At 34.2% G+C, this 24,188-nt stretch overlaps 2 protein-coding genes across 3 annotated transcripts; one reads left to right on the top strand and one right to left on the bottom strand.

The window, feature by feature from the left end:
* Nucleotides 1-3,782: 3,782 nt before the first annotated feature.
* On the top strand, nt 3,783-4,971 carry LOC129953289 (vacuolar protein sorting-associated protein 29). 2 transcript variants are annotated; one of them, XM_056066330.1, is made up of 5 exons: nt 3,783-3,939; nt 4,007-4,198; nt 4,263-4,334; nt 4,392-4,555; nt 4,755-4,971. In XM_056066330.1, the coding sequence occupies exons 1-5, from the start codon at nt 3,937-3,939 to the stop codon at nt 4,870-4,872; spliced, it is 549 nt and encodes a 182-aa protein (XP_055922305.1). In that variant the 5' UTR covers nt 3,783-3,936; the 3' UTR covers nt 4,873-4,971. The 2 variants fall into 2 exon arrangements, with proteins under 2 accessions (XP_055922305.1, XP_055922304.1); XM_056066329.1 differs by having other exon boundaries at nt 3,800-3,939; nt 3,990-4,198.
* A 4,758-nt stretch (nt 4,972-9,729) lies between these two features.
* On the bottom strand, nt 9,730-23,786 carry LOC129953374 (apolipophorins). The gene is made up of 8 exons (XM_056066518.1): nt 23,658-23,786; nt 23,451-23,544; nt 20,830-20,856; nt 18,896-19,992; nt 12,878-18,823; nt 10,500-12,800; nt 10,315-10,435; nt 9,730-10,242 (listed from the first exon to the last, which is right to left on the bottom strand). Exons 2-8 carry the CDS (start codon nt 23,533-23,535, stop codon nt 9,920-9,922), a joined length of 9,900 nt encoding a protein of 3,299 aa, XP_055922493.1. The 5' UTR covers nt 23,536-23,544; nt 23,658-23,786; the 3' UTR covers nt 9,730-9,919.
* Nucleotides 23,787-24,188: the final 402 nt, after the last annotated feature.

Below are 24,188 nucleotides of genomic sequence, written 5' to 3'. Positions count from 1 at the left end.
GTCCATATATCTGTCGTATGACGACTCCATAGCTCATACATTGTATTAAACAAGGCACTTACCTACATCAGTATTTTTAACACGAGATCCAGAATCCGTTAATTCGAAAAACCTAGACTTTGTATTTAGCTTAAGCCCAGAACGTTTTAACCACGAATTAATTACTTAAACTTGCCAACAAAAATCCATTTCGTTTTACTGTTGGTGTTCTAATTGTTTACTGTTCCAGTCACGTCATTAAAAATTTGACTGATGAAAGCATCAGTAAACAAATTATCTGAGGCGATGTTATGATCGAAAGAAAACAACATTTACTGACGTAAACTTAGTGATTGCTATAAATGCTCATCAGTAAAGCATTTTAGATTCCTCCTGTTTCAAATTTTACTGATATAACCTGCCCCTAATGGACTTAAAAAACTAGTTATAGCTATCGTTTAAATCAATCGGGAAATGATTTGAATGGATATTTTATTGTGTTTCCCTTTGATTAAAAATGAGAATTATAAACTGATCGATCGGAAATCACACAAAAATCGCTAAAAATTTATTTTTCTGCTGTCATTCATATTCCTGAACAGTTGATACTTTTATTTTTTAAAATGAAACGAATTGTTCCACTGATTGATGTTCCAATTTCAAACAATTCAAATGACAGATTTCTGTCAATAAACATTTTTCGTTGGATTTTAATCACGAAATTTTATTCAATGATTGAAATTCTTAATGCTCGCTTTAAACGGCCTGCCAAAAACTTACAATGATTGGTTTCAATGATGAAAACCAATAATAGCTTAAATTAGCTTCTTATGTTCGAAAGTGGAACAATTCGTTCCACTGATTCGTGTTCCCATTTCAATTGGGAAATTTGTTTTCAATGATAGAAATTTGTAATGGTAGGTCCTGCCAAAATGATGAAAACAAATGATAGCTATAAGTGGCCCCTAAAAGTAAGACAAGTTTCTTCCATCTGATTGACCAGCTGCCAAAAAATTGTTTTCCAACTAAGGTACAAGTTATAGCTGTCATTGGTTTTCATCATTGAAAACAAACATTGGAATTTTGTTGGCAGGTCGTTTATAGCTATCATTGAAAATGACTGTCATTGAAAAAAAATCCTGATTGAAAGACACCGACAAATTTTTACCGACAGAAATCTGTCACTGGAATTGTGTGAAATTGAAACACAAATCAGTGGAACGATTCGTTTTACTTTTGAACATAAAAGTATCAGCTGTTCAGGATATGAATTTCCGTCCAGGAAATAAAAAAAAAATTGGATGGCGCAACAGTCCGTAGTGAACCAAGGCCTATTGACTTACAACTCTCAACCATTCCTGTGTGCGAGTACTGTTGTCAGGAATGGAAGGGACCTACAATTTTAGGCTGAATCCGAACGGCTAATTAGAGAAAGCAATTTTTCATGAAGAGTTATCTCTTGAAGGATTTGTCAATTCCTCGCAAGAGGCAGGACCCGCGAAAATTAATTTTTGTTTAAATTAAGGTGGTACAGGCAGAGATTGAACCCAAGACCCCTTGCATGACAGTGCAACGCAATAACCATCATGCCACGGGTACTACTCCGTCCAGGAAATAGGATAGTGATATCCGAGCCATCAGTATATAATTTCCATTTCTTAATTAAATGGAACCACCGTCAAATAAAGTTTCAAAAATGTTTCCAGATCGATTTCAATGATAGCTATAACTGACGCCTAAGGCTAGGCGCGCACATGCACGTACGTACGTTTTATATATTACTTTGTATAATTTTAACTTGATAAATATTGTTCAAATCTTTTCTACTTGCCAAGTTTGTTTTCTCTTTATGAATTATTTTATTCTTTAACTATTGTTCGAAAAATAATTTCTTAGACTTTTGTAAAATTGTTTTCTTCTGAAAATATCTACTTGTGGTTAAACAATATTTCACAAAAAGCTTATGACCATAAAAAAATAAGACAAAGTAAGATCTCATCACATGACATTTGGAAAATGTGGCTATTAGTTGTCAAATCATTCTATTTAACTACATTTAAAACTTAAAAAGAGATCAATATGCTATATTTAAAATAGAATTGAAAGCTTAAATAGACGGTTTTTTGAGCTCAGAAAGAAAAAAACGTCTGAAATGTTTATGAACAAATGAATTATTTATGAAGCGACTAACTTATGTAAAACATTATCTGTAAGTTTTTGTGAAAACAAGTATCTTAAATTGTTTGCAATAAGTGATGTTCGTAGTTACGAATTAATTATTTTAAGAATAATGCAACTAATGTTCTTAAAAATTTTATAAAATCATCAAAAATAAAATTCAAGCAAACACAAATGTTTGAACACATCCCCCATGTATTTTTATCATTGACATTCTATACTATAGTATGTTAATGATTTTTCTAATGTCAACTTTGCATATTATAAGGCGTTTTAATTTTAAGCTCAGAGCAAAGAACAGAACTGTCAAAAAAAGATTTGTATTTTGTTTTTTTTTTTTTTTACCCTGAGCTTAAAAAGAAACAGGCCATTGTACGTTTAAAACTTCAAACTAGTCCACTGCGAAAATTTATTCCGAATGCAAATTTAAAGATGAATAATATTGGTGAAGTGTCAAATTAAAGTGTTGGTATAATTCTATCCATTTTCCAAGGTTGCCATATAGTTAAATCACTAGAAATGTTTACTTATTTTGTAAGAATAAAATGAAATAGAAATGGATTTTAAAATAAAGATGACATTTCGATTAAAGGCTACCCCAAATCGTTCAATTTAAATTATAAGGACTTTTTTGGTAATACTATACATATTTTTTATTCAAGGGTGTCAATGTTAAAAAATCAAGAAACTAATATAGATTTTTAGTTAGTAATGAATTACTAATAATACAAATAAATTATGGTTATAATTCGAACTACTAGATTAAAGCGAAAATTCTATATTGAAAAATCTGAAATCGGGTAAAAGCATCGATCTAAAAAAACGAACTGTCAAAACAAAACCATATAATCCGTTATATGGTTATTACTTGAAAAAAAAATAACACACTGTGTAGTAAGTGTTGTTGGATTTCACATATAGGTAATAAAATAAACAAATGCGCAAACACATAACATAGAAACATTTCTATTAGTCCAATTTACGTTTTGTAAGATTTATGAGAATTTTCTCAGACAAATTGACAATTCACAGAACAGGAGAATGAAATTTAAACACATTTTTCTATTAATTATCATCTAGCAATTTGCTTCGAAATTCTTTTTGAATTGTGTGATTGAGAATTCTTGAGAAATCGAGGCATAAAAATGTTGTTTTCAAACTTCTGACCAAAAATACTCAAACTAGTTCTTTTGCGAATTTTGTTTTACGGTTACAGATCGGATCAAGAACAAATAAATTATTGTACCTATGGAAAACTCCATTGTTCTCTAAAGTCATAAAGGTAAAACGGTACTTTCAAATACAAATCAAGTTTAAGAGCTGTGGGAACAATGCATCATAGCAGAATTTTATAAATAAAAGATAGAATTATAAAAGATCTGTGATGACTTTTCACTACCGAAATACGCACATACTCATATTCTGTTTTTGTTATATTTTTGGGTAAGGTTTTATATAGAACAGCCTCTAAAATTATAAAAGCCATTAAAAACCATTATATCATACACAATTTTTGACAACCTTGTCGGTAAGTTTAAGTTGTGGAAAACCAACAAACTTAAATGGCTAAGTTAAGGAACGCACTACATGTTCTAAGATAAGTTGCCGTCTTCGTGTCCACAAACAGATCTAATATTTGACAAACACAAAATTAATTAATTTCTATTGCAATTTCTCACATCTCACTATATTTCGGTTCGTTGTGATTCCAGATTCAGATAATCCTCATAGCATTTCTCTAAAAACACTCTAAACGCCCTTCAAAAAAAGTTAGCCGATATGGTAAGTGGATTATTCACAGTGCATAAATCAGTATTAGAATAAATAAATAGGTAATATGGGGAAACAGTTGGTTTTAGTTCTTGGCGATTTACACATACCGCATCGATGCAGTAGCTTGCCACCGAAATTTAAGAAACTTCTTGTACCGGGAAGGATTCATCATATTCTATGTACTGGGAACTTATGCACCAAGGAATCATTTGATTATTTAAAAACTTTGGCTAATGATGTTCATATTGTCCGTGGCGATTTTGATGAGGTAATGTATTTCAACCATAATTCTTATATGTTTTGTTGGAGTTGGTATATATTTTTGTTTGTAGAATCTCAACTATCCAGAACAAAAAATTGTCACTGTTGGGCAATTCCGTATTGGACTATCACATGGACATCAGGTAAAATTATTAACAAATGATTCTAAAAGAACTTAAACTTATAGAAATAAAAAATAGGTTGTTCCAAGAGGAGATCCGGAAGCTTTAGCACTGATTCAACGTCAACTAGATGTTGACATACTTATTTCGGGACATACTCATAAGTTTGAAGCCTACGAGCATGGCAATAAGTTTTATATCAATCCAGGTTCAGCAACGGGAGCATTCAATCCCTTGGATACGTAAGTTTATTTTAACTCGTGAAACTATTTACCCTATTGAAAAAAACAATCACACCAAGTCAAAGATTTGAGCACAAACATTTCTTAAACAACTTACTCGTTATCTGTTTTGAAACGCCTATCTATTGACAATTATTTTTAATCACCTATTTCTTTAAAAACAATTCCCGTCTATAAATTGTTTTAATTCTCTTTAAAGATCCGTCATTCCGTCATTTCTTCTCATGGACATACAAAGTACAACTGTTGTCACATATGTGTACCAATTGATTGGAGATGAAGTCAAAGTCGAGCGGATAGAATATAAGAAAAGTTAATTTTTTGTAATTAAAGATATTTAGTTTATGTTTTAATCCTATTATGTACTATCGTTCTTGGAATCCTTATTAAAAAAAAATATATACATACCAACCATATATACATTTTGTCTATGATAAGATGTTTTCCAAACTGCTAGCCAGGATTCTAGAGTTCGGTCTGAATTTGGATCATAACAGTTAGACTTCATATTAAAAAATTATTATTACTATAATTTAATAGCTAGTAATTTAAATTGTTCATACATTAGGAGAAAGCCTAGCTGCGAGGGCTATTGGCTCCGCTTGTTAATAAATTTGTTTATTTTCATTTTCAATATTTGAGCTGGGAGGTTTTTTAATACGTCATGGATCGATATATTCTTGAAGATTGAACGGGTTTCGATTATTGACAGTTTTCGAGGAAGTGAGTTAAACTTATGGTTGTATTGCAGGTGCATATCGAAGGATTGTTTTTGTTTAGAATGTGTTTATGAATGAAGGGCTTTGAAACGTTTGAATTGTATTGAAAGTAGGATTATTTTGTAATAATCGTGGTAAAGGCTCAATTCGATTTCTTGTTTTCTTCTAGAGGTGTTTAGTATTTTAATTTTCAGGTTTATATATTGAATTTATACACTGGTAATTTGTGGGTAGAAGTTGCTACTTTATCAGCCTCCTCGTTTTCACGTATATCAGCATGGCCTCGAGTCTACATTAGTTTTATTTTATTTGGCTTGATTATTATTATTTTGTTCCTAATTGCGGAAATAAGATCTGAATTGTTGTTTGGATTTTTAACTGTTTTCAGGATTTGTTATAGATTTGGTTGCTTGCAGAACAGCAGAAGCTTTTGCGGTAAAACTAGAGGGTTGAGGGTTTGGCCATCTTCAAATGTAACAGCAAACGATGCATTACCTTTTGATTTGGATCCAATAGTCAATAAATATCTGATGAGATAGTTGAGAAAAGTGATTCGTATACTGCAATGCTTGTATTTGTTTTAATGAAGTTAGCGAGACTCAATAGAAATGAATCAGCTTTTATATTTCATGAAGAATCTGATAAAGTTGATTTTGTTGCAGTTTTTGTTGGTATTTCCATTTCTAGAGCTTTGTCGGGAAATGTTTTTAAAGCAGATGGAATATGTTTCTTGCACTTTAGATCTATAACTTGATGGATGTCTTTATCGATAACTGACTTTTTGAAGAATGTCAGTCTTACAACTAGATTCGAGATGATTTGTTGGAAACATTGCTCAGCAGAGGGCGGCAGACCTGATTCCGCAATAATATTTTTGAGTGATGTTGTAGGAAAAGCGTTGTGCATCTTCTAACTCCTTGGTGGTAGCTTGATTGAACTATTCTTCGAGTTGTTTTTACTTCATATTAACATTGTATGAGATAGTGTAAATGTGTTGAGGCCAGGCTTTTTTTTTAATTTAAACAATGTTCCTTCCATCTATATATATTATTAAATACTAATCCTAGGATATTAAGGTTATTTACATTTTCAATTTTAACATTATCACATTTTTGTAATGGAAGTCTAGATCCTGAATCAAATGACTTTACTTAAAATGTAAATGTATTCATTTACTATAGTCGAAAGATCTTCGAAGGCGATAATAAATAAAACTGCCGATAATGTGGATCCCTGGGGTATACCATTTTGCAAGGAATGAGGAGACGAGTAAATATTGATCTATGTTAAGATGTGCGTCGTAGATAAAAGTTTACTTCTTTCATAGAACCACATCAGTCGTTTTCAATGACTTTTTCCATAATTTTGGAAGAGAAAAAATAAGGGATATGTTATTGTATAGTTTACTTACTTACTTATTTGTATATTTTAATAAGTCTTAATTTTACATCAAATGGTAAGTTTTTCAGCATTGGATAGTTAATTTTATCACTACCAGGAGTTTTGCATTTGGTTTTGTTTAAGAAAGCTTCAAACTAAATAAGAGATATAGTTTCTTCACAAAAACATTGTTCACAAATATTTTCGGTATTTTTTGTTTTATAGTATACTAGCTGACCCGACAAACTTTGTGTTGTCATATAAATAATTTCTAGGGAATATTTCAATAGAAATAAAAAACTTATACTAAGTGTGTAAGGATGAGCACTGTAAACAGCGACCAAATATTAAAATAACAAACCAACAAACAAACTTTTGATGATTTCAAAAACTTAGTTGGATAATTTACAGCTTCGGTAGCATCACAAACTGTATCAATAGATTTGTATGACACCAAGTCTCCTGGTAACAAATGTTGTGTCTTGAGATTTAATTAATTGACTTCCAATTTTTTTCTGCTAAAATTGCTCTTTCTGCCAGCCACTCATGATTTGTGTATTGTCTGTGTGCATCGGAAATATCTGGTCAATAAGAGCATCTTGTGAATCAACAATCTTAGAGAAATTGACGGTAATTTTATGCAACTAGTTTCATCTGTAGTAACTTTTCGTCTGTTGCCTATATCTAACAGTTGTTTTGAGAATGCGCCTTAAGCGAATGTTTGTGTGCCATAGTGTATTCATCCCAGATGATAATTTTACACTGTTTCAGCACTGGATAATTGTTTTTTTTTTTTATATATATTGCGCAACGCGTCTAGGTTTAAATACTGAGCTGTTCTGCCTCCATCCAATAAAGTTGGCGCAATGCCAAAAGATGCAACAGCCAATGCGATACCATTATTTGACCGTATTTCAGCAAGAATTAGCGAAATAAGGAATGTTTTGCCAGTTCCACCTGGTGCATCAAAAAAAAAAAAGGATCCTACTTGTCCTTCCAAAACTGCGAGCATGATGTGGTCGGAAATATTTTTTATTTTTCATTCATTAGTGGGACATTGCGACCAATAAGGGGCCGTTCAAATATTACGTAAGCAGATTTATTACAATTATTTACCCCCCCATCCCACTTGTCAGCAAAAGTAAGCAAAGCTCTTACCCCCTCCCCCCATGCTTACGTAAACATTTTTCAATTAAAAATGTATTTTCTTTATATTATAATTATAATGTTATATTAATTATAATTTTAAAAATAAGAAAATAGATTTAGAATAGAGATTAGATTTACTGATACAGTATTTAACATAGAGTAAGTGACAAAAATATTATAATCTTACGAACATAACAAACTTATTTTAAATTTTTGGTACACATATTAAATCCAAATTAACAGTCTTCAGTCAATGAAACCCGGATCCATGATTCTAAGTTTTCGATGACATTGGATTGCTTGGATTGCTGCTCAGTGTTGTGAGTCTGCTCACTTTCATCCGATTTTGGAATGTCTACGTCGTTCTCATCAAGCCATTCAACATCATGGTGCTCTAAATTTTGAATAATACACATCAGTTCATTAGCACGACGAGCAGCGACTCTTACAGGTCTAACTTTCCTATCAGTTTTCAAGCATAGACAATGTGAGGGATACCATTCGTGTAAAAAAGTAAATAACTACCTGTTGGAAGTTATGGAAGGGTGATCAAGAAATAATCAATAAATAAGTCGAATTTGTATTCAAAAATATAACTCAGTTGTCTTTATTCAAAAGTCGAATTGCACTTAGAGAAAACGTCCTTACACTTCAGAGAGTCGTCCAGAACTGGCTAAAATGTTCGAAATAATTGTAAATAAACACATGCAGTACTCTAAGGATAGAGTACCAAAACTTATTAAAGAAAAAGTCCTTTGTATGACTCAAGTGTCCGAAGTCATAAAACAGAGTTAGGACTAGCTTTTCCTGTTTACAACCAAGTGTTGAGTCTTGAGCATAAATGTTATATTTTAAAACTATAAAATAAAATAAACTAAAATAAAACAGAAATATCAACTAACTAACTACCGATGACGTAATCATCATCTAGACTCCTCTACCCCCATGTCATCCAAAATAAGCAAAACAAAAACCCCCCACCCCCTCATAGTGCTTACGTAATACTTGAACGGCCCCTAATCTCTGTCATTTCTACAGTATTTTATTGTAGTTCACGATTCAATTCAGGGTCTAATGTCTATTAAATCAAATGCATTTCAATTTGGTGAATACATACCGAAATGACTAAGCGATAATTTGGCAATGATAATGCAAAGATCAATTAATCAATTCTTCATTGTACATAGCGCCACTGAGTACTATCGTAAGATTCTTGCACCATGTACGATGTTGATGCAATTAAACAATAGCACTTAGGAATATAAAAAATAAATAAAAACCTATTCTCAGACCTACAGCATGCATGGGCAAAATTTCATTGAAATTGGTTAAGCCGTTTCGGAGGAGTATGGCAACTAACACTGTGACAGGAGAATTTTATATATTAGATAGTATATGGTATGGAAATTGTTGTCATTTGAATAATTGGAACACAATTGTGAAAAGAAATTAGATGTTTGTCTCGAATTTGTGATAAGTGAATCCGTTGATCGGATAAATGGTATCGTTAAGGGGTTGGGATTACCGGTAAGACAGTGGATGTTTTGCCAATGTTTGATAATGGTAAGTTTAGTGCTCAGTAATTTAAATCTTATAAAATCCTTCCGCATGGTAATATTTTGACGTTGGTTTTGAGTTCAAGTCTTGATTCACTAGTCATTTCTAAAAGTGTATCAATTGAAATAGACATTCATATATTCAAAAGTAAAACGAATCATTTCACTGATTTGTGTTCCAATTTTACACAATTCCAATGACAGATTTCTGTCACTCAACATTTGTCAGGACATTTTTTTCAGTGAGAGAAATTTGTAAACGACCTTCCAAAAAATTCCTATGATTGGTTATATACATAATTGGTATAATTTCGACAATTAAAAATTGATGCTATGTATAACTTTTTCAATCATTAATTAAAAGAAAACATTTTCGTTAGTAAATCATTATATTTGTATGTATAAAATATCAGTTAAGAACATATTTGTTGTTTATCTGTACATTAAATTTATCGTTAATTAATCAGCTATAGGTTTAACTGTCTTAATACAAAATAAACTGAAAGAAGGTGTAGAATATATATTTAACTTTTAACTTTGGTTTAATATTTCACACATGATTACGCTCCCTTTGGTCGTTTGTTGGGCACAAAGTTGGATGATACAATCTTGCATTTGTGCTCAGCACGTAAAAGGTTTCTCGTGCATTTGCATTCACTGACAATTTCAGTTTTGAAAAGAGTATCTGCAATGGAGCTAGTAACTTGGTTTACATAGGCCTTCTTTTGGTCATCAGAAGTGATTGCTTCGAAATTCTGAGCAGCAAATATCCAGCCGTTATTTTGGAGCACGAAATCGACTCCCATATCGCTTTTGAATTTCAGCTTTTGACGTTTTTTGGCGTCTTTGGCTTCTGTGGTGGCAACAATGCGTGAATTGAATCCTAATTAATAAAACAAATATTAGTATTTATTTTTGTTTATGATCTTGAAAAGGAAAAGGGTACAAAACTCACCAACTAATTTTTCTGGCGGAACACCTTCAACACTTATGTCCTTAACTGGTGCAATTAAATGTAGAGATGATCCTTCAAATCCTGTTAATGTAGCTTTAAGATGGGATCTTAAGATCTTGAACTGTTAAACAAAATTAAATATTAACATGTCTCTGCTATTTTTATCGAATTCAAATGTAACTTACAATATTGGAGTAATCAAGTTGATCGCTTCGGACAGCTACAATTGAACGAGCTGCTCCAGCACGGAATGGGTATTCCATTGCAAGATTGAAGGCCGCTTCATCGGATTGTTCTTTAATTGCATTTTCAAGTTTATCGAGCCATTTCAGGACATCATTTACAACTCCGATTCCTAGATCCAAAGGTTCAGGTCTGCTTGGTCCATTAAGGGTGACAGAATTGAGTTTGCCACTGAAATTGATTTTACCACCATTGCTGGTCAATAAAGCTGGATATAATTGATCATCACTGAATGCAACTACGACAATTTGGACGTCAGTCATGCCGCGAGTTTTCAATTGGGAACGTATTTCTGATATGGCAGGGGTGACTAAATTGTCGATGACATTTTTGCTAGAGCCCAAATCTACGACAAATACAATATCGGCTTTGGTTGTTGGGATTTTGGTGGTGAATTCTTCATTGATTTCACGTTGGCCAGCTGCACCGCTGCATTTTAAGCATCGTTCTGGTAACGCAACAGCAATATCATCTAGCAAAGCAGCCGAGGCATAAGTCAAAGCAATGTTGCAAGCTATCTCTTCTTTGTTATCCGGACTAGCTACAACAGCTTCATCACAGGCTTTACGGAACGGTGTTGGATCCTTCAACAGGAAGGCCAAAAACATATAAGAATCGTAGGAGAAAATTTCTGAGCAAATCGGGTCGCGTTCCAAGTTAGCCACTTCTGGAGCCGATATTGCTGGGCAATTTCCAACTCCGTAAGCGTTGACAAATTCTGCACGATTTTCTGCGATTTTTCCTTCAACATTGATGAAATCGTCGTAGGGTTCAGCGTTTCCATTTCCTAATAATCCACGCATCTTGCTAGTGTAGAAGGCGTCGACTGTCACATGACAAACCTTTAAGTCAGCGGTACAAGTTACTTCGACTCCATTTTCGTTCCTCATTCGGATTGTGTAGTATCGTCTCCAAGCATGGACATTTGATGCATGTACAGGATATTCAGCTGGCTTGCCGTTATGTTTGAGTGCTCCATTGTCAGAGATTTCAACGAAATTCTTCGAATCGATCAATGTCATTGATTTGAGTTTTCCGTCCTTAAATTGTCCAATAACGCTGAAGTCATTTGAATCAGCATCTTGGGCAATCACATATTTACAGGAACCTTGGAATGCAAATTGCCGTCCATCGAAAGTAAATACATTCTTGCCATCGGCAATATGACCGTGCAAATCAAATGGAGACCACATGTTAAATGGTTCCTTGAAGAAATCAGCCCAATCTCCAAGCAAATCGACATTTTCGTTAATTAAGTAGTTGATTAAACTAAATCGGAATGAGATCCATGTGGGCAGATTTTTAAGAAACTCTAATGAAATTGGAAGGGGGGCTAACAAGTTAACTGTTGGGGCTTTAATGTCTGTCCAGCGTTTCCAAACCGAACTCAAAACGTTGAGAATAGCATTGAGGATTCCTTCGAGAGATTTAATGTCATTCACTTGGGTACCACGCAATTTGGCTTCAATATAATCGTAAATTTTCTTTGCCAATTCAGTGGATTCATTGCTAGCCGAGAAACTGCTCAATTGATCGATAATATTACGCAAGAAGCTAAGAATTTCATCTACGGTCTTTAATTCGGCTAATTTCTTCTTGATCTCGTTGCGAAGAGCATCAAAAGTTGGCAATTTTGCCAAGTATTCCTTAAGATCCTTTAGAAGATCTTCGAAATCTTTAGACATAGTTTTAACGAGTTCTTGTAAACTATCAGCGATTGGCTTAAGAGCTTCATATATCGGCTTGGTTAGGGCCTTCAAATCAGCCTCAACCGAGCTTAAGCTCTTGAGTGCCTGTTCAAGTTGTGTTGTGATAAATTTAACAACTTCCACTTGCAAGTCACCCAGCAAAGCAGTTAATTTCTTTGCGAATTCTTCCCAAATCGGTAAAATAGTATCTTTTACTAATGCTTGGATCTTTGTCAGTAATTCCTTAACAGAATTATAGGTTTGTTTGTAAGCTTCGATAACAGTCTTTGACATATCATGGTACAATTTCTTTGCTGTCTCGTAATATTGGTGATAGTTTTGAATTATTTGTTGAATAGCAGGATCATTTTCGAGATCTTTAAGGATGGCATTAACATTTTCTTCTAAGCTTGCTTGAAGCGCACTAAAATCGGGAGCACTATTCTTTAGCAGTTCTGTTTGATGATCGAGTGTTTCCCGAATCTTTTGGAATCGTTTCTTTAAATGTTCAGTGGCGGATTTCGTGTCCTCAGCAATTGTTTCTTCTACGGATTTCTGAAAACAAAAATAAAAATAATGTAAGAATATGTCCCTACACATTTTTACAAAATAAACAACATTTTAAAACTTACCAAGAATACCTTGATGTCATCTCGGTTGCTCTCAAATGTTGAAACCAAAAAGTGTGACGAGTCTAGACCAATACGTCCACTAATAAGTTTCTTGTTTGCACTGTTAACGGTGATCTTAGCCTCCTTTCCTAATTTGATGTCAGCCGTGGCGTCAATCAATCCAGCTCTATTAAGTGATACCTTGGCAGTGTCTTGATCTATTTCAGCAGCCAATGTCAAAGGTTTCAATGATAGAAGTTGGAAGTTACCGTTTACTTTTGTAAGATGCTTATTACTATTGTACTCTGCTACTAAGTTCACTAATTGTTCATTCATGGCAGTTAGAATAACTTCAAGTCGATCCTTGCTACCGGAAATTAAACCACTAGACTTAATATCTGCAATGCCACTTTGTACATTGTATCCTGAGCTGAATTCCATTCGGTCCGTGGATAAGGCTGAATGCGCACTTGCCTCATATTGGAAGCCAAGACCTGAACTCTTGAAGACATTTTCAGTTGTAATATTATATCCATGTCCTTTGTCGGGATTTGTGTCTTTAATATTGCTGCTGGCTATAATCTTTTGCTCGGGTGTCTTGAAAATATCGAAAACAGCTTCACAACTTAGTGTTCGCTGTTCATAGTTAGCATCGGCCTGGCCCGACACCGATAAAGTTCTAATATTTGGATTTTCAAAGCGGATTGCTGCCTTTGCGTTAATGGCAACCTTTTCAACACCACTTAAGGTAGCAATGGCAACAAGCTTAGTTATATCGTTGGGTTTATTCAAACGATCGGAATAGAAAGTAGCTGAGCTCTGATAGTGTCCTAAAATGTTCTCTGGCAAAATGTGTTCGGTCTCAATAAGGATCTCTCGGCTTGGTAGTTTAACTTGAACTTTGCTTAATGAAGGAGTGATACTAGCCACCAATTGGTATTTAATATTGCTGTTCGAGATGATGTTACTCTCTATTTCATGGTTGAACTTAAGACCCTTTCGGCTGCTCTTCGATTGTAATTCGAATTCGTGAGGATAACCCAATTCGCGGAGGTCAATCAATACCATTAGATCGTGTTGGGCAGAAGTAATGTCATTTGAATCGGTTGTAATGATCGACCTTACTTCAACATTGGTGCACTGCTTCTTTTCTTCGCACACTGACAGTTTTACATGGAAGTTCTTATTGGTCATCTTTAGGGTTGATACTGCATTCTTAGGACCAAAGGTTCCATTGAAGGTCAATGAACTGCCAATTTCCTTGTCTGTTGCAATATCATATAATTGATGGATTATCTTGAAATTGGCATTGTTAGTCTTTTGGTAATACTGGATTTGTCCTTGACCCTCGATTATGGTCTTGGTCTTTTCATGCTTTACTATATATGTTGCAGATCCAGATATGATAACACTCTTTGCATTCTTGACATTGATTTCCACACCTTTGCCTCCTGAGTTTGCTTGAGCTCGGATATCTACGCTATAATCATCGATTTTCAATTTTTTGGAATTGGTGTTAGAGGTAATATAGAAATCATCAACTGCATTTAGGTTAGCTTCCAAGGTTTGTTCGTAGTCTAAATCAGCAAGGTTATCGATCTTAATGACAACTTTTCCCTTAAGTTCACCAAGTTTTTCTATAATTGCACTAACAGTTGTAGTCTTTTGGGGTAAAATAACCTTGATGGTAGCTCCCTTTTTATGTTCGTTGGTGAAAATCTGGCTTTCCAAACTGTACTTCTGACCATTAAATTGTAAATCACTCTTCACTTCGGCAGTATCGTCAACTTTTGATAAGCGAACCACTAGATCGACTTTATTTTGAGATCCAGACCATGTGGAATCGTGAATCAAATGAATAATGGCTGAGTTGGATTCAACATAGTTTACATCTAAGCCAGACTTAATAGCATTTTCACCATGTGAAAAATTCAAGTTGTATTTTGATTTACCAGTTCCCTTACCTTGAGATTCAGTGCTGAAACTGCCGTCGAGTTTAAGTGGGGCTTGCAAATTGCTGCTTGCAAGATCAAGACTGTAAGTGCCGTGGTTACTGTTTCCCCTTGCAAAGGTATTGATTTTCATTGACTTATCGCCAGCACGCTGATCAAAATGAAGTTCAATAGAACGAACACCGTTTTCTGTTTCGGGGCGAAGGTATTTGCCACTGGTGGCTAAGCTGTATGCCTTTAAATTGGTTTGTGGTGCTGCAACATTTATTTGCAATTCATAAGATGCTGGCTTATCACGTGCACCTAGATCATAATTTCCATTCACATTTGCATTGATCTGGTCGCCATATTTTCCCGAAACACGGAAAATAGCGTGTTTAGGGCAGTACTCGTCAATAATTAATGATACATCAATTGGAGCTGTAAGCAACTCCCCTCCGAGTTTTAAACTACAATCAAGGGACTTAAAGTTACCTTGGAGTAAATGTTTGATTTTTTGAACCGCATCGAGTTTCTTTCCAGCAAAATTGGTGTACACGATATTATGGCTTGCAACATATTCGTTTGTTTTTTTATTATACTTTTCGAGATTCGAACTCACTTCAATGGAACGACGTTCATTGTTTGGCAATTTATCACCAATCGAAGCAGTCATTGATCCATGAGCAATACCAGTTTTGGCTGTTGTGATTTTTCGAGATATTTGACCATCAAATTGACGACCATTTGGCATGGTGAGACTTAACATTCCTTCTACTTCTCCATTCATAGCCTTTTCACCTTTCGTGGCAGCATTTCCTTCAAGCAAATATTTATCACCGTTGATGTCTACCAAAGTTTTAGTTGAGGTCTTCGTCTTGTCCATAACATTTTCGGTTTTGACATAGATTTTTTTATCGTTGTCATAGCCAATAGTTGTTTCAATATCGTATTTAGGTGTGGCAATGTTGAATTTTGAGTCAATATTAATTTTTCTCTGGGCCTTTTTCAGATTCACAATAGCAGTCAATTCTCCTTTACCACCTTTGTTGATTTTAAAATCAGCTTTAGCAACAAGTTGGTCTTTCACTTGCAAATTGAGTTTTCCATTTGTGATTTTATCTTGGGGATGATTTGATTCACCATTGAAAGTGATTTCACCGCTGTCACGGACAAGTTTAAAGTCACAGCTTGTTTTATCGGCTGTACCAAGAACCTTTAGCAACCAATTGCCTTGTTTATCCTTTGGAGTGAAAATAAAAGTTCCTTGTAGATCAATGTATGCGTCTTGAGATGACATCCTTTGTCCAACTTCACCTTTCGCTGTCAACTTAGTTCCCCAGCTCGTGGTTAGGCTGTTTTCGATCACATAGTGTACTCCCTTAATATCGGATCGTGACTTTAGATCGATGTAATGTTGGTTTAGTTTGGCATTAACGTCGAGACTGTAGTCACCAGAAGCACGTTTGTCTGCAGCAAAATGGTAGTCAAGTGAAGCTTTACTCTGTCCTCTGGCTGCCTCAATTGCAAACTGTACGAGCTTTGGTCGAACTTCGCCGTTTAGTGTTCCCTGAAGAATAAGGGCACTACCTTGGTTAAGTTTGAGTTGGTTCTTGAATTTCATTTCTTCGAGATCTTTATTTTCCTTGCGAGAGTAATCGAACTGGTTTTGCATTTCAAATTTATAATCAGCAATGGCTACTACAATATTATCACTCAATGAGTTTGGTACAAGTTGCAAGTCAATGCTTGCACCGTTGCTGTGGGGAGAGTTCTTTTCTTGAACAAACATTCCAGCAGAATATCCGTTTTCCAGTGAGAAATGAGATTTAATGACATACTCTTCTTTTCCCAACCGGATCTTAAGCTCGCTTTTAAATGGCTTCATATCAGCCCAGCCATTGATTATTGTACGAGCGTTGTCTTTGGTAATAATTTGGAAATTATCAAAAGTGAAACGGACATTATTTCCATTTTCCTGTCGGATAATACGACCTTCGGCGTGGATTCCATTAATTTCATTGCTTACACCTTTGCTTGTCGTTACTTCAATCAAAGGACGGTATTCGTTGCCGTTTTTAGTGAGACCAATTTTTTGTTCGTTCTTATCGCCATTCACATCATATTGACCATAGAGCAAAATTTCCTGTTCGTTGTTAAGAAGTCCAGCTTCAGCACTTAAACGTATTTCAGGGTGTTCAAGTGAGGCACGGATGAAGGACTTTGGCGAAGAGCCCATCGCTTCAACATTTAATTCAGTATTATGAGGAATTTGAGACCCAGGAGTAGAATACTTCAATTTCCACAGGAACGCGTTAGGTTTCTTATCATATGAACCTACAATATTGATCTTTTTTTCAGTTTGCAGCCTCAGAGCTATGTGCTTCGGTTGGGTAAAAGAAAGTTCAGCTGCATCGCTAGAATCTACCGATGTGAAGCAAATAGTCATACCAATATAATTCAATTGATCGAAACATATCTCTTTTGGAGCGTTTCTCCTCTTCTTTGGTTTCAATGGCACAACTTTAGTTTCCTTATCTTGTTCAGCGACAACAAAATCAACATTGTGTTTAAGATCAATCAATTCAAGGCTTTCACGTGGGAAAACAACGTCAAGATTAAAACCATGACCACCGTTTGTAAATTCGAATGTTTCTTCTTCACCTACAGAGGAATGAAGGCTGCTTGCTGTTTGCAGACCTGCTGCCAAAACCAGAGCATTGAATCGGAATTGCGCATTGACGCTAACATCCACGCTTGGTACAAATTTGATGCGATATTTGGCCTCTTGTGGTTTTGCAAGAATTGCGTCAATGTCAACTTCGGTGGCAATACTTAGTTTTGAGGCTGAGGTTCCTTGGGCAGCGAGTTCCAATGGAATACCCATACCTGTGGGATAGACGAATTCGGTATCAAGGAAAAGCGAATGGCAAGCGTATTCGTGTTCGAAATTTTTCAAGCCGTTCTTTACATTGTCATATGACTGAGAGAATTTGGTCATAATTTCCTCAACAGTTTGTGGGATGTCATCACCCAAACTAAGGAAGAACATTTCAGATCCAAAGAGACGTACGGCCATGTCCAAATTGATGTCTTTGTTTACTTTGCTTCCATAGGTATTGTATTTCTGCGATAGTTTTTCTGCATCATCGACTATAGAACGCTTTGGGCGCGATTTGTTTACCAGGTTACTGAGAATGTTTCGTCCGTCAGTTCTTAAAGCTCCCTTTGGTCCGAAGTAGTGTCCCCATAGATCTTCGAGATTCTCTTGACGAGTATTAACCTCGAGCACATTGAAATTGGTTCCAAAAATTTGTGATGTCAAATTCAGACGAGCTGAACGTGGCAAGAAGCCTTTTTGGGAGTAAATTAGGCTATAATCGGCACTGGCACCAAGTCCCAAAGAATCAATAGCATAAGAAACTTCGCTGTTGAATGAGTAACGGTTGGAATCGATTGGGAATTTTTTTGTTAGACGGATGTTTCCAAGATAAATTCGACTTGCTTCACGAGTTGGATCAGTTGAATCGCGAATAGCCTTCAAACTTGATGTAATAAATCCACCGACTTGATAAACTGGTTCACTGTTGACAATTTCAGCAATTTCGTTTGCTAGTTGGGCATTTGGGCAAGCAATAGCTGCCAAGTAAGCTTCAATACGAATTTCCGAATCTTCATTGCGATCCTTTAGGATGTTAAGAGCCATTGATTGCAAACCAGCATCACATGCAGAAGCAGTGAACGCTTGAATAGCGGCTACGCGAAGTCGTGCTGATCGATCAGCTGAAGCACATTCAATCAAGATTTGGGCTGAAGCGTCGGCAATCTTGTGAGTATTACGAATGCCCTTTAAAATACTGACATATCGGTCTTCGTCTTTCTTTGTATTAGCTTTGCAGTGTTTCAAACTGTCAGTGAATTTCTTTGACACCACATTAACTTCACTTTGATCACAGGTTCCTAATTTACAGTACTTATTGACGAGATTTCCAATAGCTAAAAAGGCTTCTTTTGGTGAGTTTGGATTCAAGAGAGTCTGAAAATAGAAAACAATTGAAACTTAAATTATTATCTTAGCTACAATAAAGGGCTCCTTTAAAACACTTACAGCTGCTTGGTTAAGAGCGTCTTTTTCAATTGATTGTACCAAGTTAAATGACATGAAAGCCAATTTCTTTTCGTTTTCGGAAAACTTCGAAATCTGACGAACAATTGCCTTAACAGAATTTGATGTTCCTACACGGAAAAGTGCATCTAGGTAAACCTTTCGTGCCAGAACTTTGTTAACATGTGGCACCACTGAGAGTTCAATAAGCGTATCAACATCCGAAGAACGCATCAAACGAATCAACTCTGTAAAATGTTTCGCAGCATCACCTTGGACATGCTCGTTGACTAAATTAACAGTATTGGTAAAAACTTTCTTCAAAGTTCCAATATTCTTAGCCACTGGAGCCGTTGGTGGTTCAAAAATGATAGAAGCCGGCTCTCCATTACAAGGAGGGGCATTGGCCCGTCCCACGTTTCCCAATCGAAGTGTTGTCTTTACTTTAGCTTTTGAAACCCCAGCTCCATTTGACATCGGTGCTAATTTGTACTCCTCAACTAATTGAATGTTTTCAGGAATTCCGTTGTTAAGTTTTAATTCTTTAGAATAATCAGATTTTAGTAAAGCAGTTGATTTAATTCCGGCTTTACTGTTAACTACACCATTGATTAAACCATTAGATATTTTTTCCCGATAGCTACAGGCATTCAAGTTACGAACTTTCGTTATTATTTCACTTGAACCAGCTTTAGAAACCGATGTTAAAGTTGGGCAAACTCCGAAAACGTCGGTTTCGTGAGGTTTATCAGCTGCTTGCAAAAGAGAAATTATACCACGCTTAATATTCAACGAAGCAGCATTATCGCTACTTTCGGAACAAATTTCTGGTTGCAATTCTCCACTGACCATGGTGAATTTAATTGGCTTGTTTAGATTTTGTATTATTTGTTTCTCTATGGATTCCTTAACAGCGCTCACAGACATTCTTTCCATTTGCAAAGTATAGCCGCAGTTACCTTCGGCATATAACTTAGCATGGCCGGATAATTTAAGAGCGATTTCTTCGGCATCATTGGCATCGATACCGACAGTCATCAAACTTTCAATACTGTATTCGTAAACGTTACCTGGTACATACTTCAGTAGGCCAGAATCAGCTGAAATTTGAATATAATCAACAAGAAATTAGTATAGGATGTTGATGGTATTTACTTAATTTTGAGTAATTAACATAAAAGAAAATAAATATAAATATCCTTCTTTTCAGAACAAAAGGTACCAATCAATTCAACACTTTCTTCAAGAAAAAATTTAAGAACGTGGAAAAAAAGCAATACAATATTAAAAAAAAAAAAACAGTTTTAAAATAATAATGATAATGGCGCAAAATTTAAAAAAAATTAATTAGTTTTACTTTAAAAGTTTAAAAGGTGATTTAAAGGATCTTAACATCTTACTATCTATTACAATTTGCTAAAGTTAAAATCACGGTACTCATAACTGAGAAATTTGCTAAAACCATGTTCTTATAAGAGCAGTAGATGGAAGAGTCCGGTCAACAGTTGCGAGTTCCAATTAATAGGTCAGTTTAAGAGTAAAAGGCAAATAGCAATACACTAATAACCAAAACAAAAAGTTTCAAAATGTTGGAGTTTAGCAAATTGTTAACTAGTTAATTGTTAAAACCTTAACAATAGGTTGTTTTAAATTTTGCGATAGTGACTCCACCAAACATGCCAGTTAATATATTTTTTTTTGTGGCCACCAATATCCAATCAAGTTTTCCGTCACTGCAGAGCGCTTTGATGTGCGTTCACTTTAAATGGTGAACAACTGTAACTGTTACTTGCTGGCATGTCTTGAATCTCGTCCTCAAACAATATATGAAATTATAACAACTTGCCGTTCTTTTATTCACGATTACATGATTTTATTTAAGGATAGCCTATTTAGGATGTAAATCTTGGTATCTCTCAAGAAATATGAATACTTACATTTTGGACATCCGGTTTTACATTTTTCTGCAATGAAGAAAAGAGAATATTATGCATTAGTAATTTTAAAATGTAATCCATTTTTACAACTTAAAACAACCACCATATCCTTTTAACATTAAAAAAAAATGAGGTTCAAGAATAGTCACACATTCAAAAGGTTAATCAAATTCAAATCATTATCTTAAAAACTCTAAAATGCATAGTTCAATAAACAACCTAAACCCTGAACTTAAATTTTAAAGTCCAGGCTCTGCTGATAAAAAATGATGAACTCAGCTAATTTAATTTATTAAAAATATACTATGACTTTTAAGTAAATTCTAGACTCCCGGTTCGGAGACCAATCACAGCAACATATATTCAAGTCCAAGTTGAATGTTGTTTTCATTTTCAATTTATTATACCTACTTTAGAGTTGCTGCCGCAGCCGCCGCCGCGCCGACATCGCCACTCTGCCACAACGCGCAGCATCAGCCGGGCTGCCGACCGTATCTCTTAAGAACTCTGTTGACCCCTAAGAAGAGGGATTTGATGCTGAGAATTGTATGTGTCTTTACAACTATCACATTATCATGTGATGAGTGTTGTACTGTTCGAGGCATGAATATTTTTTTTTTAAATCACATACAAAACATCAACGACATCTTATCTACTAACGTAAAGTAGATAAGAATAAGAGCCCTTGGTAACTTGCACGATGAAACTGATTGAAGGAAATACTGTGCAGCTGGCCATACATGGACCGGGTCAATTTGATAAGCGTGATGAGATTCTGTCAAGTAATTTCTAGGTACAGGAGGTACATTTATATTCCTGGATTATTAGACTTTTTTTAAATAAAGATAAATTGGCTTAGCTGTGCACCTGGGATTTCTTGAAAGTTAGGAATCTTTCAAGACAAAATTTGAGTCAAATTATCGAATCGATTCTTTTTTTCTGTTAGTTTTTTCGTGGTACAGTGTAACCAATGTGTTAACAGTCTTTTTTTAATAAGAAATTATTCTAGCATGTACTTAAGTTGTATTTTAGTTATTTTCCACTTTTAACTATTTAATGGTCCCAATACTTTTTAACTTGATTCTAATATATATTTTTAACTTCCCATAGGAATTTATTGTAATTGGTCCGATTTGTAGATTTGTTAAAATGTAGAAATTTCTCTAGATGTCTGCGTGCATCCGTAGGACCGTACGTTCGGGAAACTATGGAACTATTTAACTAAAGAAAATTAATAGGGTTTTAAAAAGCAACATTACTAAAAGTTGGTAAAAATTGATTTCGATCTTATTAAAAATATTGTTTTTAATATTTAAAAAAATCCAACTTTCAACTTTGTTTATAAAAATTAACTCCAAAAATACTACGCAAAAGTGGTAAAAATTAACGTTGGATTCGAATATCTCGAGAATAGATGAAGGTATTGACTTCCAAATTGTTCTTGTTCTTGTAAAAATTCAATCGGTATTTTTTTTATGATAAATACAGAATTTCAAAAACTGCGCTGCTAAAATTGATAATAATTGGTTGTCGTTAAAAAATAGTTTTCGACTCAAGTATTATGAAAACAAAGAAATATATTGACTTAAATTTTTAATCTTACATAAAATATTGTTATTCAAATGTTGTTAAAGTTTTAGAAAAATCGATACATGGGCACAGATGGGAAGTTATCAGTGCGGATCACATTCCAGTATATTTTTCAAAAATATGAATGTATCTTTTTCAAGACCGGCAATAATGTTTTATTTCAACTTTCTGGTTTTGCTATTTTTTTAATATAGAAAAATATTGGAACGTTGTACAATACATAGTGTAATGCATAAAACGTAAGAAACATATAATATTTTCTGGTTTCGTTATATAGTTTTGTATGCTACGATTTCAGATTGCAGTGCGTGTAATGTTCAATTCTGTTTGTTTATTGGTTTGTTTAAACTGAAATATATTCTTACTGTGTTTTGAGTACCTACATCATAAAAGATACAATTAGGAGTACTTACTTTATATAATAAGCGAGGGTGAGTTTCATAAGGCACAGTAAAAAAAAAACAAATCGACCAAACTATGCATGTGCCGGATGTAATGCTGTTCATTTGTTAAGTTAATTTATTTAATTTTTTGCTGTCGTTATTGTTACTCAAGATTGGGTCAACAATTTATTAAACGTACGCCCATATATTATTGAGTTTCTTCAAAACTAGTTTAACAGCAAAACTAATTTTATTAAATTGTTTCAATGAAATTATTATTATTCAAAAACTATTTCCAAATGATATTAAACTTTTGTAAAGCTAAAAACTCAAAACAATTTTTAAACTTGTTTTGTCGTAAAACAATATTCGAAGAAACTCAATAATATCGTTCTTAGACTTTCACACGGATATTAAAGACATTTTGATTTTATAGTTTTCGACTTTTGTTTGAAGTATTTCTTATAAAAAGGAAACTCAAAATTTCCAAAAAGAACTCAAATTCCTTAAGGATCATTTTTTTTTTATTTTCATGTCAAGGACTTTTATTTATAATACTATCAACAATTTAAACAACGCACACGAAATCACTTATTTTTGAATACACTCAATTTTTGTATGCACTGTATTTAAAAAAAATAAGCTCACCTGCATTTAATCCATTTACAGCAATCAAACAACAAAGAATTCCACTAAAGAGAATTATCCGAGAATTGGGTTCCCGCGACCACATCCTTATTCTAAAATTGAATAAAATGTTCTTCATTTTTTGTTTCTATTTTTTAAATCCTCACAAATATTTTTCCATAATGTTGCTATTAAAGCTTTTCTTAAAATTTTACACTTTACTTTCCTTTTTTAAACAGGATATTTTCGGGGGATTATTTATATTTTTATATATTCGAAAATGAAAACGAAAAAACTATAACACTTTGCCTGGGTCTGATCCGTTGGTCATGCCACGAGAAGCGGTAATTGGAAAGTAAGTCATTGGATTGCCACCAGAACAAGGGCTTATATAGAAGTCGAAGGCATACCTACTGCTGAAATTCAAAGATACGAATTTTTTTTTCTTTAACAATAATCAAATCAAGTGTTTTAGGAGAGGCATCATGTTGAATAAACATTGTTGCTGCACGGTGCAGGAAGATACTTTTTTGTTTTGTATGTACTTTTTTCTTGCTATAGATAGAATAGTTTAGTAGCAATGTTTTGGATTTGTAAAAAAAAATATGATGGGATGTAATCCATGCTTGTAGCTTTCGAGTGGTAACTTGAGAACTACAATTTGATTTTTTGTTTAAATTTTATAATCAAATAACCAACAAAAGAAAACCTTGTTTTAAAAAATAAATATGTTTAAGTTTGCTTTTTTGTAGTTCCAAC

The sequence above is a fragment of the Eupeodes corollae genome, chromosome X, assembly GCF_945859685.1.
Source record: "Eupeodes corollae chromosome X, idEupCoro1.1, whole genome shotgun sequence".
In the NCBI taxonomy this organism is placed as follows: Eukaryota; Metazoa; Arthropoda; class Insecta; order Diptera; family Syrphidae; genus Eupeodes; species Eupeodes corollae.
Note: the sequence above shows the minus strand (reverse complement) of the source record. Positions and strands in the feature narration are given on the sequence as shown.